Source organism: Nicotiana tomentosiformis, chromosome 7 (genome assembly GCF_000390325.3).
Source record: "Nicotiana tomentosiformis chromosome 7, ASM39032v3, whole genome shotgun sequence".
NCBI lineage: Eukaryota > Viridiplantae > Streptophyta > Magnoliopsida > Solanales > Solanaceae > Nicotiana > Nicotiana tomentosiformis.
The window spans coordinates 53613715-53628093 of NC_090818.1; the positions used below are offsets into that span (position 1 = coordinate 53613715).

A 14379-nucleotide genomic window follows, 5' to 3' on the forward strand; every position below is an offset into this window, starting at 1 on the left:
TTCTTCAATATGTTGGAGGTTTCCTGCAAATGTTTCAAATGATCCTCTGCTCGCAGGGACTTAACCAACATATCGTCAATGTAAACCTCTATTGATTTTCATATTTATTCTTCGAACATCCGATTTACTAGGCGTTGGTAAGTGGCACCGGTATTTGTTTAGTCCAAATGGCATTACGTTATAACAGTAGATACCGTACTTAGTGATGAAGGACGTTTTTTCCTGATCATTCGGGTCCATCTGAATTTGGTTGTACCCGGAATAGACATCAAGAAAACTAAGGATCTCGTGGCCGGCCATCGTATCGATCATACGATTGATGTTGGGCAAATGGAAAGAGTATTTGGGGTATGCCTTATTCAAATCTTTATAGTCCACACACATTCTTAATTTATTTCCCTTTTTAGGGATTACCACTACGTTTGCTAACCAATCCGGGTACTTAACTTCCCGGATAGACCCTATTTTAAGGAGTCTAGATACCTCGTCCTTGATGAACGCATGCTTGACCTCGCACTAGCGTCTCCTATTCTGCTTGACCGGGTGCTCAGCTTGTGAGTGGTTATTTCTAGCGGGATCCCTGTCATATCAAGGTAGGACCAATCGAAACAATCTATGTTAGCCATGAGTAAATTGAAGGAGTTTTTTCTTGAGCTCGGGACTCAATCTCGTGCCCAAGTATACCTTTCGATCGGGCGAGCGCTCGATCAATACGACTTGCTCCAATTGCTCGACTATCGATTTGGTTGCATCAGAATTGTCAGGGGCTATAAAAGACTTGGGAACCCATAATCGTCGTCTTCATTGTTCCCCTGCTTCTCTGGTTAGGTCGGGGTCGATGTAGGTAATTGCTATTTGTCTTCTTGCTTGGCGGACAAACCCAAACCTTTTATCGTTGTAAGTGCAGATACCGAGACCACCTTGTCGACCGCGAACATCTCCTTCGCAGCTAGTTGTTCTCCGTAAACTTTTTTTATCTCTCCTGGAGTTGGGAATTTCATCACTTGGTGCAGAGTCGAGGGTACCACCCTCATGTTGTAGATTCATGGCCTTCCGAATAGAGAGGTGTACCTCATGTCTTCTTCGATAACATAGAACTTGGCTTTCTTAATGGTCCATGCGACGTTTACCGGTAATGTTATTTCCCCTTTAATGGTCTCACATGCCATGCTGAATCCGTTTAGAACCCGTACTGCAGGCACGATGTGATCTTGTAGACCGAGCTGTTCCACGACTCTCGATCTGATGATGTTGGCCGAGCTACCTGGATCAATTAACACGCGCTTAACTGGAGATTTATTTTTGAGTATAGCTATTACCAGTGCATCATTGTGAGGCTGCACGATCCCTTCAACATCCTCGTCATTGAAAGACATGGTTCCCTCCGGCACGTAATCCCGAGTCCATTTTTCCCTTATGATAGATACTTTGATGCGCTTCAGCATCGGCCCCTGAGGAACATCGACCCCGCCGATGATCATGTTAATGACATGCTGAGGTTCATTCTGCTTGATCTGTTTATTGGAATCTCTATTCCTGAAATGGTTCTTGGCTCGATCGCTCAGGAACTCTCGAAGATGTCCGTTATTAAATAACCGGGATACTTCCTCTCTCAATGGTCGGCAGTCCTCCGTTTTATGGCTGTGAGTGCCATGATATTTGCACATCAGGTTAGATCCTTTTGGGCTGGATTGGACTGTAGAGGTCAAGGTCACTTGGTGTATCTGATTCGTCCGATGGCGGTTACGATGGTAGCAACATCGACATTGAAGTTGTACTTTGATAACCTCGGTGCTTCCTTAGGCCCGATGGTCCTGTCAAACCGTTTTTGCTCAAGAGTCCTCGGTTATTTTGTCTCTGATCGCTTCTCCTTTCATTTCTCGCAGGGTTTCATACAGATCCGTTACTCCTGCGATTACCCATATACGGCTGATATCGGTCCCTACTTGGCCTTGGTTCACGATCGATGTCTCTTTTGGGTCTGTCACTAGCTCGGATAGGATAGACAGGCCCGGAGGGGGCCCCGAGCTGATCATCTTCGACTCTAATTTTGACTGATATCGGTTATGCACATTGGCCCAACTCACGACCGGATATTCTACCAAATTTTTCTTCAATTGCTACGAAGCCAACGAGCTTCAAGTATTGAGTCCTCGGGTGAAGGCCTCAACGGCCCAATCATCCGCGACTGGAGGCAAGTCCACCCGTTCCATCTGAAATCGGAATACGAATTCTTTAAGCATCTCATTATCCCTCTGTTTCACTTTGAAAAGGTTCGACTTCCTGGTCTCGATCTTGATAGCCCCGGCGTGTACTTTTACGAAGGAATCTGCAAGCATAGCAAACAAGTCAATAGAGTTAAGAGGTTGGTTGTGATACCATATCATAGCTCCTTTTGACAAGGTCTCTCCGTATTTTTTCAGCAAGATAGATTCGATCTCGTTATCTTCTAAGTCGTTCCCCTTGATGGCACACGTGTATGAGGTAACATGTTCATTTGGGTCAGTTGTCCCGTTGTACTTAGGATGTTCATGCATGCAGAACTTTTTAGGAATCGGCTTCGGGGTTGCGCTCGGAGGGAAAGGTTTCTAAACAAACTTCTTGGAATCTAGGCCTTTCAATATTGGTGGCGCTCCGTGGATTTGGTCGACCCTGGAGTTGTAAGTCTCCACATTCTTGTCATTGGCTTCGATTTTCTTTTCTCCCATTTCCACCCATTTTTTTATTCCTCGATCATCTTTATTATCTCGGGGTTGGTTTCGGGTTCAATTTCATTTGGCCTATCTGCGGCTGGTTCGTTTCCACGAGTGTTTTCCCTGGATGACTTGGGCTCAACTCTACTGGGAGCGCGGCTTCAGTTATTCAATTGGGCTATCGCTGCCTGTTGAGCCTGCAGCATTTTGAAGATCACCCGCAAGCTGATCCCATCTCCTTCACCGTCATGAGCATTTTGAGCTATTGACCGAACTCCCCAGCAGATGTTGTTCTCAGGATCGGTAGACAAATTCGTGTTGATGGCCACATGTGAGCTAGCGTCGATCAGGTCCGCGATCGCAATTCCGTTTGGATCGGGGGGAGGCATCTCATTTCCGGGCGCTATATTGTTCTCGCCATGGTGGCCAGACTCAACATCTGTGTTTAGGGGGTAGATTGGGAGTTTAATATTTTAACGCAAACCTGAAATCAAAGGCACTTCAAAGAGCAAGTGTAAAGTAGGGTGTGTTACATAAATTTGTATCAAATCGCCGTTATTATCCTTAGCCCCACGGTGGACGCCAACCTGTTTACCCTCAAAATCGGATAACAATTAAATTTATAAGTGATTTTAAGGATATACTAATTAATTTGACACAGAACAATAAATTAAGTAGAATTGAAGAAACAAAGGTAAATTAAATTTAAACCACACGAGGAAGATAGTTCCAGCCTTAATGAAATATTTACCCTCAATCCGGACTCGCTGTGGCCAACACTGGTGAATAAAGAGACAGAGAAAAAGAGAGAGAGAGAGAGAGAGAGAGAGAGATAGATAGATAGATAGATAGATAGAGAGAGAGAGAGAGAGAGAGAGAGAGAGAGAGTTGATGACAGAGAAAATCATAATATATTGCTTTGGAATACGTGTTACAGCGCGTTTCATGAATTATCTGACCCTTTTTACTGTCTGTCGGTTCCTTATCGATATGTGCCGAGATCCCCGCCGTAATATCCGACCGGTCACGGATATTTTGGCCTCGTGTTGCTATGTTTGATTGTCCGACAATGTTCTTCGAAGTCGTTCGAGGCTAGGACCGATTCCGGAATCATGACCTCGAAATTCTCGAGGGCATGCGTCGTGCCCCAGGATTCTAGCTCGGTAGGACCTTTGGCTCGATTTCGGTCCCTTGCCACCATGTCTCCAGCCTGGCTTATCTTGTCGGAGGCCGGGATGCACCATGAGCTCGATTTCACCCGTATACAATATCTACCACCTTTTAACTTAAAAGTTATATACTGTTTTTTAATTTAAGCGTTAATTGGACGACATAGATGATCAGTTGCATTCGTAGAAACTCCACTCGTGTTTCATTTCAACGCTCAATGTGAAATATAGTGTCTTAAAATGTAGTCTCAGCCGTGAAAGATGCAGAAAATTTATATACTCTACAATTTATGTACACTCTCGACTTCAATGAATAATGTATACAAATGGTATCAATGAAATCCCCAATTAATAGATTTAGAAATACTGTCACATCCACACGTGTAATTTTACAAGTTTTATCCTTCTATAAAGCATGCATCTCTCATCATGTATAAGATAAAGAAAGTAAGTGTTTTTTAAAACTTCGGGCTAATGATATTAGCTAAAATTTCATTTTCATAATATATGCTTGATAAATACTTATTGCATTTTCGCTATGGTACACGAATGGTAATGCTATACAGTTCATACAAATTACAATTTCAATTCTCAAAGTAGGATGAAGCTACCGAGTGGGATTTGGGAAGTGAATTAGTGGTAACCGGTGATTAAACGGCAAAGAGTCAAGAGTTTCTAGATGTCGTTTATGTTGGAAAGCCTTTCTAGGATGGCCTTTAACGTTCCTAAATAATTCTCTTAATCCCATCCACACCTTGTAGTTACCCGAACCATTCTGAAAAAAAAGAAGAAACTAGCATTACTTGATGAAGATAGGTCCCAACTCCCATATATAGACTCATAATCTTTCCTTTCAACAAAAGAAAACAAGTCTTTCCTTGGTGCAGTTATTATGTCATTATGTCGATAGGTATAAAGCATGATTAATTTACAAATCTCACTGCATTAACATTTATAAACTTGATTGATCTTCTCTTGGACCAGTTATGAAGTTATCAATTGAGTTGTTTAGGTTTTGAAATTTTATCTTTAGTTGAGAATTTTTATTCATTGTTGTCAAATTACGGCCTTTAAAATATTACATCGATTCTATTATTCTGAGTTATTGGAGGACAAAATAGTACAAAACCCTGGTCACAAGCTCATTATTAAGGACAGTCTTTCTTGGTAAATATTTATTTGTATCGTGTGTTTACACCAAATTAATATATAGATATATAACACGTGTTTATAAATAGACACATCTCAATTATTTATGATTAAATGTATTTTCCAACTAATAAAATCACTAGGCCGTGATAAATTGGTACTGTTTGGGGTTATAGATGTTTAGTGTCCTTTCTATATACCAAAAAAAGGACGGTCCTTTCTGTCGTGGCAATGCATCTAGAAGCCCTTCTCTTTCCCTCCACAAAATAGCCACATCCCCTATATATAATTTGGAGAAATGTCCCTATTGTTTATCGACTGTTGCCGTCTCTTTCAATTTTTATGCTAAAAATTGCATAATCTCTGTTGGGTTGTACGGTTGGACCTCAATTTTAGTTGACCCATCGATATATACACATGCACTAACATATAGTAGCATGAATGATAATTGCATTCAAGCAAAGGGATAACGCGTCTAGAAACCTTTTCTAGAACCATTTCTAAATATTAAAAAAAAAAAAGATTTCATATTAAAACCAACGAAAATTGGAGTAATCTAATGTGTCTGTAATAGTTGAGGTCTACCACTACTTCAATATTTCTCATCTCTTTTTGTCAATTTAGTTGAAACTGATCCAATAGTTTATTTTGATTGATGAGAAAATTCTTGAATTAAATAACAATAATGCATCATTTCTACACCTTAAGTAATACATTAAAAAAAAACTTTGCTGGTCTTTGATTGTTATACTTGTCATGCTTGCTGAAATTGATCTCTTGTTTCTTTTTTAAAAAATGAAAATCATTAAATAAGTGGCATTTGATGAGTCAACTTATATATAAAATCGACATGTCAATAATTAAAAGAAATGATGTTTAGACTATAAGATGATAAGCACTATTGATTGTCCATTTCTCAACCCACAATCAGTTTGACTTATGAGTTTTGGGTTAGTCATTCAATTGTTAGCACTAGGGTGGACGTTTGGTACTTCGGTTCGGTATTTAAGAATTTCGATTTGGTACTTCAGTATGCGGTTTATCAATTGTCCATATGAATACCGTACTAAAGTAGTTCGGTACAATTCATTTTTTTTGTTCGATTTCGGTTTTTTTTTTTGCATGACAAATTTCCACAAAGAATGCAGCAGCTAGTGCAACTAACGAGCAGCAACAACAAATTGCTGTCCGTTTTGATACAGCAACCAAACAAAATTTCATATAGTAAAATGAAAGCAAGGCAACAAGAAGACATCATCTGGTAAACCAACGCATTATACAAACTCACAAAATAGAAATACAGCAAAAACCATTCCAAGTAGAGCTATTGACCTAGCGAAATTCTTAGTTAATGATAGACCAAAAATATTTTCTATTTATAAAGATCAGTAAAAGTTGATGCGACAAATAAAATATAGCATTGAATTGAGGTAGTAGCAGCACAAATAAACCAGATTTAATTTCCTCAAGCTTAATTTTAGCACTTCATTGAAATAGTAATATCAATGTTTTCTAATAAGCTAAAAAGAAAAATGAGACTTGGGTTGGATTTATGGTTGGACGCGAATTTAAATTAGGCTACTTAATATGCATACTAAAAAAGTTTAGTATTTCGATAGGTAGAATAGCTTAATAAACATTTCTACTTGTTTGGTTTTAACATTCCGGTCTCCATACTTTAACGAAGTTTTATCTAGACTCCTCTACTCGTTCAAATGTGATATTTTAAACCCTTCTGACTATGTGTGTTCCTCAATCGTCTTACTATATTATCCACGTCAGATAAAAATATTTCACGTCATTATTTTTATTCAACAAAAACTATTTTGAAAAAGAAAAATATAAGTTGAGTCCTAAAGTTCTCTTACATTTGAGAACCAAAATTCATCATCTCATATCCTCTTTCAATTCTAAACCAAAATCCATCATTTCTCTTTCTTAATGTTTGCAAAACCAAATCAGCCGATTTTTCATAGAAATCCATTGAATATTTTATTTTGTTCATTTTTATTGAAATCAGATATAATAAAAGTATCCAATTTAATCTGTGTAAAATTCTCTGCATGATACCTTCACATCTTGACCCCAAAAAAAGAAAAAGAAAAAAGATCATAGGCGAGAACGACCCATGAAAAACGGCCGGAAAATCCATAGCGACCCCTCCATTTTTCTATCTTTCTTACTTTTCGAAAATAATATCAAAAACCCAACTCCTCTGTATAGTAAACCTTTAAATTAGTAAACAAGAACCTTCAAATCAATGAAAAATCAAAATCCCATCTACTAAATCAAGTCACCAAAAAATCCACCATCTTTTAAAACCCCAGATCTCAAACTTTATTTTTGACAAAAAACCTTTCTATTGCTTGTGTATTTTCGACTTGATTTTGATGCTAACTTGAAGATACAAGGGAGAGGAGAAAGGGATGAAAAGAAAAGAAAATTAGAGAGGCGGAAGAAGAGATACGTTGATTTTGTGGGGGGAATGAAAAAGAGTACTAAAAAATTGGGAAGGGGGAATGACCTCGGTGGGGGTGAACTATTTTGCGTAAGAATACTTTTTTTAATTTTTCTTTTCTTTTCTTTTCATTTTTTGGTATTTTTAATTAAATTCATCAAATTTTACTTGCTTCTTAAAGCGTGTAATCACGCGTTTTATCCAACTCAGCAAAGGAAATGCCACATAAACTTGGTCAATGGTCAGAAGGATTTAAAATATTACGTTTGAATGAATAAAGGTGTCTAGATGAAATTTCATTAAGTATGAGGATCGGGATGTCAAAACCGAACAAGTAGAAGTATCTATTAGGCTATTCTGCCATTTCGATATACTGAAATGCCGAAACCCTAATATGAAATAATGAACCGAAGAACCGAAATATCGATATTGTTTAACCAAAAAATAAGATTCTCGGTCAAAGCCTATTTTTAGAAGAACTCGGGTTACTGATAACCAAGAAATTCCGTACTTTCCCAATTATATGAAAGGAAATAAACGTGACAAGAAATATGGAAATAATTGATTGAAAATAAAACAAAATAATTATATTCCAGTAAGAATCAGAACGTGCCTTTACAAGTGAAATTCTCTTCCCTTATATAGGGGTTTACAAATATAACGTTTCATTCCTTTTATGTCTGAGTCATTATGAGCATTAATGACATTAAATGAACCGTTATAATTGGCGATCATAATTGTCCATGAAGATTCTGTAATGGTTCCGATTCTTCTTCCTCGTTAATTGAAGGTTCGTGAATCTTCCCTTTTTATTGTCTTGATTCATTTCATCCATGTCTTTTCATTGAACAATTTAGGCTCGAGCAACTGCGTCCTTTCATCTCGTGAGTGATTTGTTCGTACCTTTTGTAACTCGTGCATCTTTTAATTATTACACTCCAGTTGTCATCTTTTTAGTGGTCCATGTATCATGCCATGTCAGCCACATATAATTTCACGTGTATTATTTATTTTCTATCAATACAGATAGTCCGCCCACTTGCCGAATATTCTGCAATTGAATATTTGGGAAGTGGTACGTATTTATGGCGGGAATATTTTGCCGTCGTTTCCCATGTATCATTGCGTCTTCTTTAGAACCAACGCGCCGCATGTCACTTCCATTTAATGTATATGCCACGTGGCCTTCATCGATTGGGTCTGCGACTCTTCAGCGGTTTTAGGGCTTTCTTGCTGCTGCGTTAGTCATGAAGTGACTGTTTCATTATGACGTTTCCATCATGACTCTCTTTACATGACAATTGTTTTTTCTTATAAATACCTCATGTGCTTTTAGTTCCACGAAACCTTCAATCTACATTGTTCTTCTTCTTTAATCGTTCTTATTCTTCAGCACACATTATTTTCTTATATAACCATGTCTTCATCAAATCCCGATCCTCACAGAGTAGTAATTGTAGATGAACTTTCCCCTTCAACTAATCTTGTTAGGAGTAGAAGATGTGGTAGATTACGTAGCTTAGGATTTGTATCTATTCGTGGTTCTACTTCCCTAACCAACATTGTTACTCCTTCTTCTTCTAGGACTAGGGCTTCTTCAACCCATGGATCTTCTGCCAGAAATAGGGAATCAAGTGAACCCATTCGAGAACCAACGGTTGATGAAATCGTTCCTCAAGAATTTTCTTTCTCTACTGATCGTGAATTGATTAGGAACAAGTTACTTCTATGATTTTCCATGATCGTGCCGATGTCTATCCTTCCCAGATTACTAATGGCTTGATTTCTCTTGTGCGAAAAGAATGCCACTGGAAATCTGATTTTTCAGTTTTAGTTTCTGGCTCAAACCAAAGGATTACTTCGTACCAGGCTTGTTATTCTTTTATTTACACATATCCTTTTACCTTAGGTTTCAGACCACCTATTGACCCAGCGATCATAGAATTTTGTCGTTTTTTTAACGTTTGCTTAGGACAGATTGGTCCTATTGTATGGAGAGTTGTTGCATGTCTATGATACCTATCTAATTTGGCTTTCTTACCCTTTATCTTTCAACACTTGCTTCATCTTTATTATCCTAAGTTGTTTCGTTCAGGGGTCTTTACTCTCGTGGCGAGAAGCAAAAAGGGTTTTGGTTAGCCCTAAAGATGATAGAGATCGTGGCTGGTACGCCCGTTTCGTTGCTGCTCCCACAAATGGTTTGGTGGGTAAGGAGAACATGCCTTTTCCAGAAAAGTAAAATTTTGCACGTAAATTATTTTTAAGTATCTCTCTTCTTCTTTTATGAGGGAAGAAGAGACTTACGATCTCGTGGCTTTTTTCTTTTCTTTTTAGCAACCATGGAAGTTTTTGAAGAAATACCAAACTTCCGTGCTTGGGTAGAGAAATTGTTGTCGGTTGCTCCTATGGAAGGAAGGTCTTGGAAATACCTTTCTCATAGGTTTGGTTAGAAAGTCAAGACTCATGGTATCCTTCTCTTTAATTTTCCTCCTTTCTTTTGTATTTACTTGGAGGTTAATAACTTTTTCCTCTGCTAGGGTTTCCCATTCAAGGTGTCAGTATCGCATATATTACTTCATCAAGAATCTCTTTGTCCCTTGCTCAAGAGATGATTTTAAATTCTTCATCAAAGAGAAAAACGGGGGGAGCTAGTGAAGAGGAACAAGAAGAGGGTCCTTTAGTGCACAGGCCTCGGGCTAGGAGGCGCGTTATTTCAGATGATGAAACCATCCCTCCTCCAAGTTCAATTCCTGTGAATGAGCGTGCAAGTGCTACTTTAGTGAGTTCTGATAAAGAGATGAATGTTGCCCCCCGTGACTCTACCGATCAATTGTTTTCCCGTGATTTTGATAGTAAAGATTTTGGTCCTGTTTCCGAAGATGTACCCCTTGCCTCTTTTCCAGTATCAGTTCCTATTGATTCTCAGATTTTCGCTCCTGTTGTTGCTGCTACTGCTCCTCCCGTGGCTATTTTCACTTCCTCAACTCTCCCTATTGCTACCACTTCTCATGTTGAAGTTGGTACTTCCAGTAGCAATAGGATGATGAAAAAAGTTACCATAGAAGTCCCCGAGGATGGTAATCTTTTGAAAAAATCTGGTCAAGTCGACGTATGGCTAAAACCTCTACTTGGCCCAATTGAGAAGTCGAAGTTGGAAAGCCACAATTTCTTGACGTGGATGAATGATATTGTTCATTCATATTTTAAGGTACAAGTCTTAGCTCTTTCCTTTATTTTCCTAGTGATATTTTATCTTTGTTTGATAATCACTTCTTCTTTTTCTTTTGTAGATCAACTTGATAGGCACGAAACTTATGAAGAGAATTGCCCATACTGAACAGCTAGTCAACGATTATCGTACGGAGGCGGACAACTGGAAGGAACAATACGAGGGTCTTCAGTTGGAGAAAGAAGTTTTAGATAAGGAGAAGTGTGCTTTGGAACAACAAGTAAGAGATGGCGGCAGAATTGGCAATTGAAAAAGCCTCTTCCAGTCAAGTTGGCAAAGATAAAGACATCCTTGAGTCTTCATTTACATAGCAACTTTCCAAAGCTACCGAAGAGATTAGGGGTTTGAAAGAACTCCTTAATCAAAAGGAAACCTATGTCGGAGAGCTTGTTTAAACACTCACTCAGGCTCAAGAAGACCTCTGTGCCTCTACTGATAAGTTTCAGTTCTTGGAGAGATCCCTCGCCCCTTTAAAGGCTTCTTATGATGCCTCTTTGACTGAAAGAGAAGAGTTGAAGGCTGAAATTGAGCAATGGGAGAAGGACTACGAGGCTCTCGAAGATAAATCAACTCTTGACGTAAGCTAGGCTTTTCTGAACACGCGCCTCGATACTTTGATAGAGGCTAGCCAGGAAGGCTTTGACTTGAATGCTGAGATTGCAAAGGCAAAGGAAACTATTGAAAAAACTCGACATTTTCCCCACCTGAGGTCGGAGTTCCCGAAGGTGATGAACTTACTCCTGGTGAAGTTGGTGTTCAAGCCTCTTCTGTTCAAGTTGAATCTTCTCCCGCTGCTGATGATGCCATATTGGATTCTGCCTCTCCCGCTGCTGATAGTGTTGCTTTGGATTCTGCCCCATAGTGTTCTTAGTTTGTTTCTTGAACTTTTGATGGGAAGTTTGTTTTGTTTGTTTTTGTTTTTTATTTTTGGAATGATTGGCTAGTTTTTACCCCTGGTCCGTTTTGGGGTTTGTAATCAACCTAATAACTTGGTTTTAACTAAGTTTATACTTAATTTTAGCCAGGTTTATTATATAACATTTTGTTTGAGTTTATGTTTTACTCTTTGACTTGTATTTTAAAAATGCTTTAGTATTTTGTGATTTTGGTATAGACATGAATTTTATAAAAGAGGGCCCTTTTATAAACGACACTAATGAAGAAGACATCTCAACTTCATATTGGTGTAAGTATATGAAAGAAGTAGGAAAATACATGTTTCGAAGAGATTTCTTGAATAATTTGAGGAAGTTTCATATTTTGAACTTTCAAATTATATAACACTTTACATGTATTCAAGTAACTTTTTGTACAACATCTACAACTCTTTTATAATTGTTTTCCTTATAACAGATTTTATAAAATTCTAGGGTATATTTTGCAACCGATGACTAATCATTTCCCTTAACCTAAGTACTCGTAGGATCTTGTAATTTATATCCGTGAGTTTACACTTTATCAAAGCTTATTACAAAGGTTTTTAAATCATGCTTGTTTTTTGGCTCTTGATTAGCTCTTGATTTTTGATTTTTGGCTTGATCCAGGCTTGACTTGAATTCTGACTCTTTTAGTCTTCTTTGTCTTTCAGTCTTCTTTGCCTTCCATAGTCCCCCAAGTGTTAGAGCTTTGAAGTATGAAATATCGAGCACTTGATTATTCCTTCCATGTTGTCCATTTCATGAAAAGGAAAATACATACGGGACTCGGAGGTATATTTTTTGATGATGACTACTTAACCCTTTTTATTTCCATAAGAAAAGTTGTAACCCAGACCGAGAATAATTTTGTATCCCGCGTATCTTTCAGGTCTAATATCATCATTTGGTGTGGGCTAGATTTTTGCCTATCATCTAAAATTATTAGTATAATTTAAGTTAACAAAACAAAATCGTAGTTAAGTGATACCTGACCGTGGGTATTTTCCTTGCTTAGAAATAATATTTCTTCAAATGAACAGCATTCCAATTCGAAGGTAACACCTTGTTGTCCATGGTTTCTAATTCATATGCACCTTTCCAAGCGATACCTCGAACTTTATAAGGACCCTCCCAATTTGGGTTCAATTTTCCTGCTCCAGCTGTTTTTGTTGATTGAAAACCCTTTTTGAGAACGAAGTCCCCAATCTTGAAGTATCTGAGATAAGCCTTCCTGTTATAGTATCGTTCAATGGTTTGCTTCTATGCTGCCATCCTTATTAGAGCTGCTTCTCTTCTTTGCTCGAGTAAATCCAAGTTCGTTCTTAACTCTTCATTATTTGATTCTTCTATTGCTTGTGTGAATCTCGTACTTGACTTTCCTATTTCAACTGGGATTAAGGCTTCTGAACCATAAACAAGTGAAAATGGTGTTTCTCTCGTGCCTGTCTGTGTTGTTGTTCGATAAGCCCATAATACTCCTGGTAACACCTCGGGCCGATTGCCTTTTGATTCTTCTAATATTTTCTTCAAATTATTAATAATAATCTTGTTTGTTGACTCAACTTGTCCATTTGCCACGGTATGATAAGGTGAGGAAGTTATTCATTTGATTTGCCAACTTTGAAAAAATTCTGTGACTTTCGGGCCTATAAACTGTGGGCCATTATCACATACGATTTCTTTTGACACTCCGAATCGGCATATAACATTCCGCCAAATAAAATCCATTACTTCCTTTTCTCGCACCTGTTTGAAAGCTCCTGCTTCTACCCATTTGAAAAAATAATCCGTTAATACTAACAAAAATCGTACCTTTCCTTTAGCTTGTGGCAAAAGACCCATTATATCCATTTCCCACTTTATGAATGGCCACGGAAAAATAACCGTGTGTAATAATTCTGCTGGGCAATGCATATTATTGCCATATCGTTGGCATCTATCACACTTTGCTACAAAACTTTCTGCATCTTCCTCCATTTTAGTCCAGTAGTATCCTGCTCTAATTAGAGTTTTTACCAAAGATCTATCTCTTGCGTGATTTCCACAATGACCCCCATGCACTTCTTTCATCACATATTTTGTTTGAGCAGGTCCAAGGTATCTTGCTAAAGGTCCACCGAATATTTTTCGATATAGATTTCCTCGAATTAAACAGTAACGAGCAGCTTTTCGTCGAAGCGACTGAGACTCTTTTTTGCCTTCAGGTACGGTTCCATACTGCAAAAAATTAATAAGCTCGTTTCTCAAATCCCAAGTTAGATTATTGAAACTTACCTCGTTTTTAACTTGGTCTAGTGCTGAATGAAATAAATGTATTACGATAGTATTTTCCGCACTTTTTATTTTCGCAACTGATGCAAGATTAGCTAGTGCATCTACTTCTGTATTTTCTTCCCTGGGTATTTGCACAATCTTCCATGATTGGAATTGCCTTATCAATTCGCGTGCTTTTCCAAATATTGTTGCATCTGTGCCTCTCTAGCTATGTAAGTCCCCTGCATCTGATTGACTACCAGCTGAGAATCACTTTTAATCACGATTTTCTCTATGGAGAGTTCTCGTGCCAGTTCTAACATTGCAATTACAGCTTCGTATTCTGCTTCATCGTTAGTAATATGGTAACATTTACTTGCTTGTCTTACACATTCTCCCGAAGGTGAAATTAAAATAATACCCAAACATGCTCCTTTAATATTTGAGGAGCCATCAGTAAATAGAGTCCACGTACTTGGGATTAGATCAGGTGAATATTTGTAATTCCTTT

The 14379-nt window shown here is 38.1% G+C and overlaps 1 protein-coding gene across 1 annotated transcript; it reads right to left on the reverse strand.

The window, feature by feature from the left end:
- Window positions 1-1043: 1043 nt before the first annotated feature.
- Window positions 1044-1667, reverse strand: LOC104121680 (uncharacterized). The gene has a single exon (XM_070180326.1). The coding sequence runs from the start codon at window positions 1665-1667 to the stop codon at window positions 1044-1046; it is 624 nt and encodes a 207-aa protein (XP_070036427.1).
- Between the last annotated feature and the right edge of the window lie 12712 nt (window positions 1668-14379).

Coding starts and splice junctions, on each gene's coding strand:
- LOC104121680 (XM_070180326.1), bottom strand. CDS start 1,667: ATGTGCAAATATCATGGCACTCACAGCCATAAAACGGAGGACTGCCGA.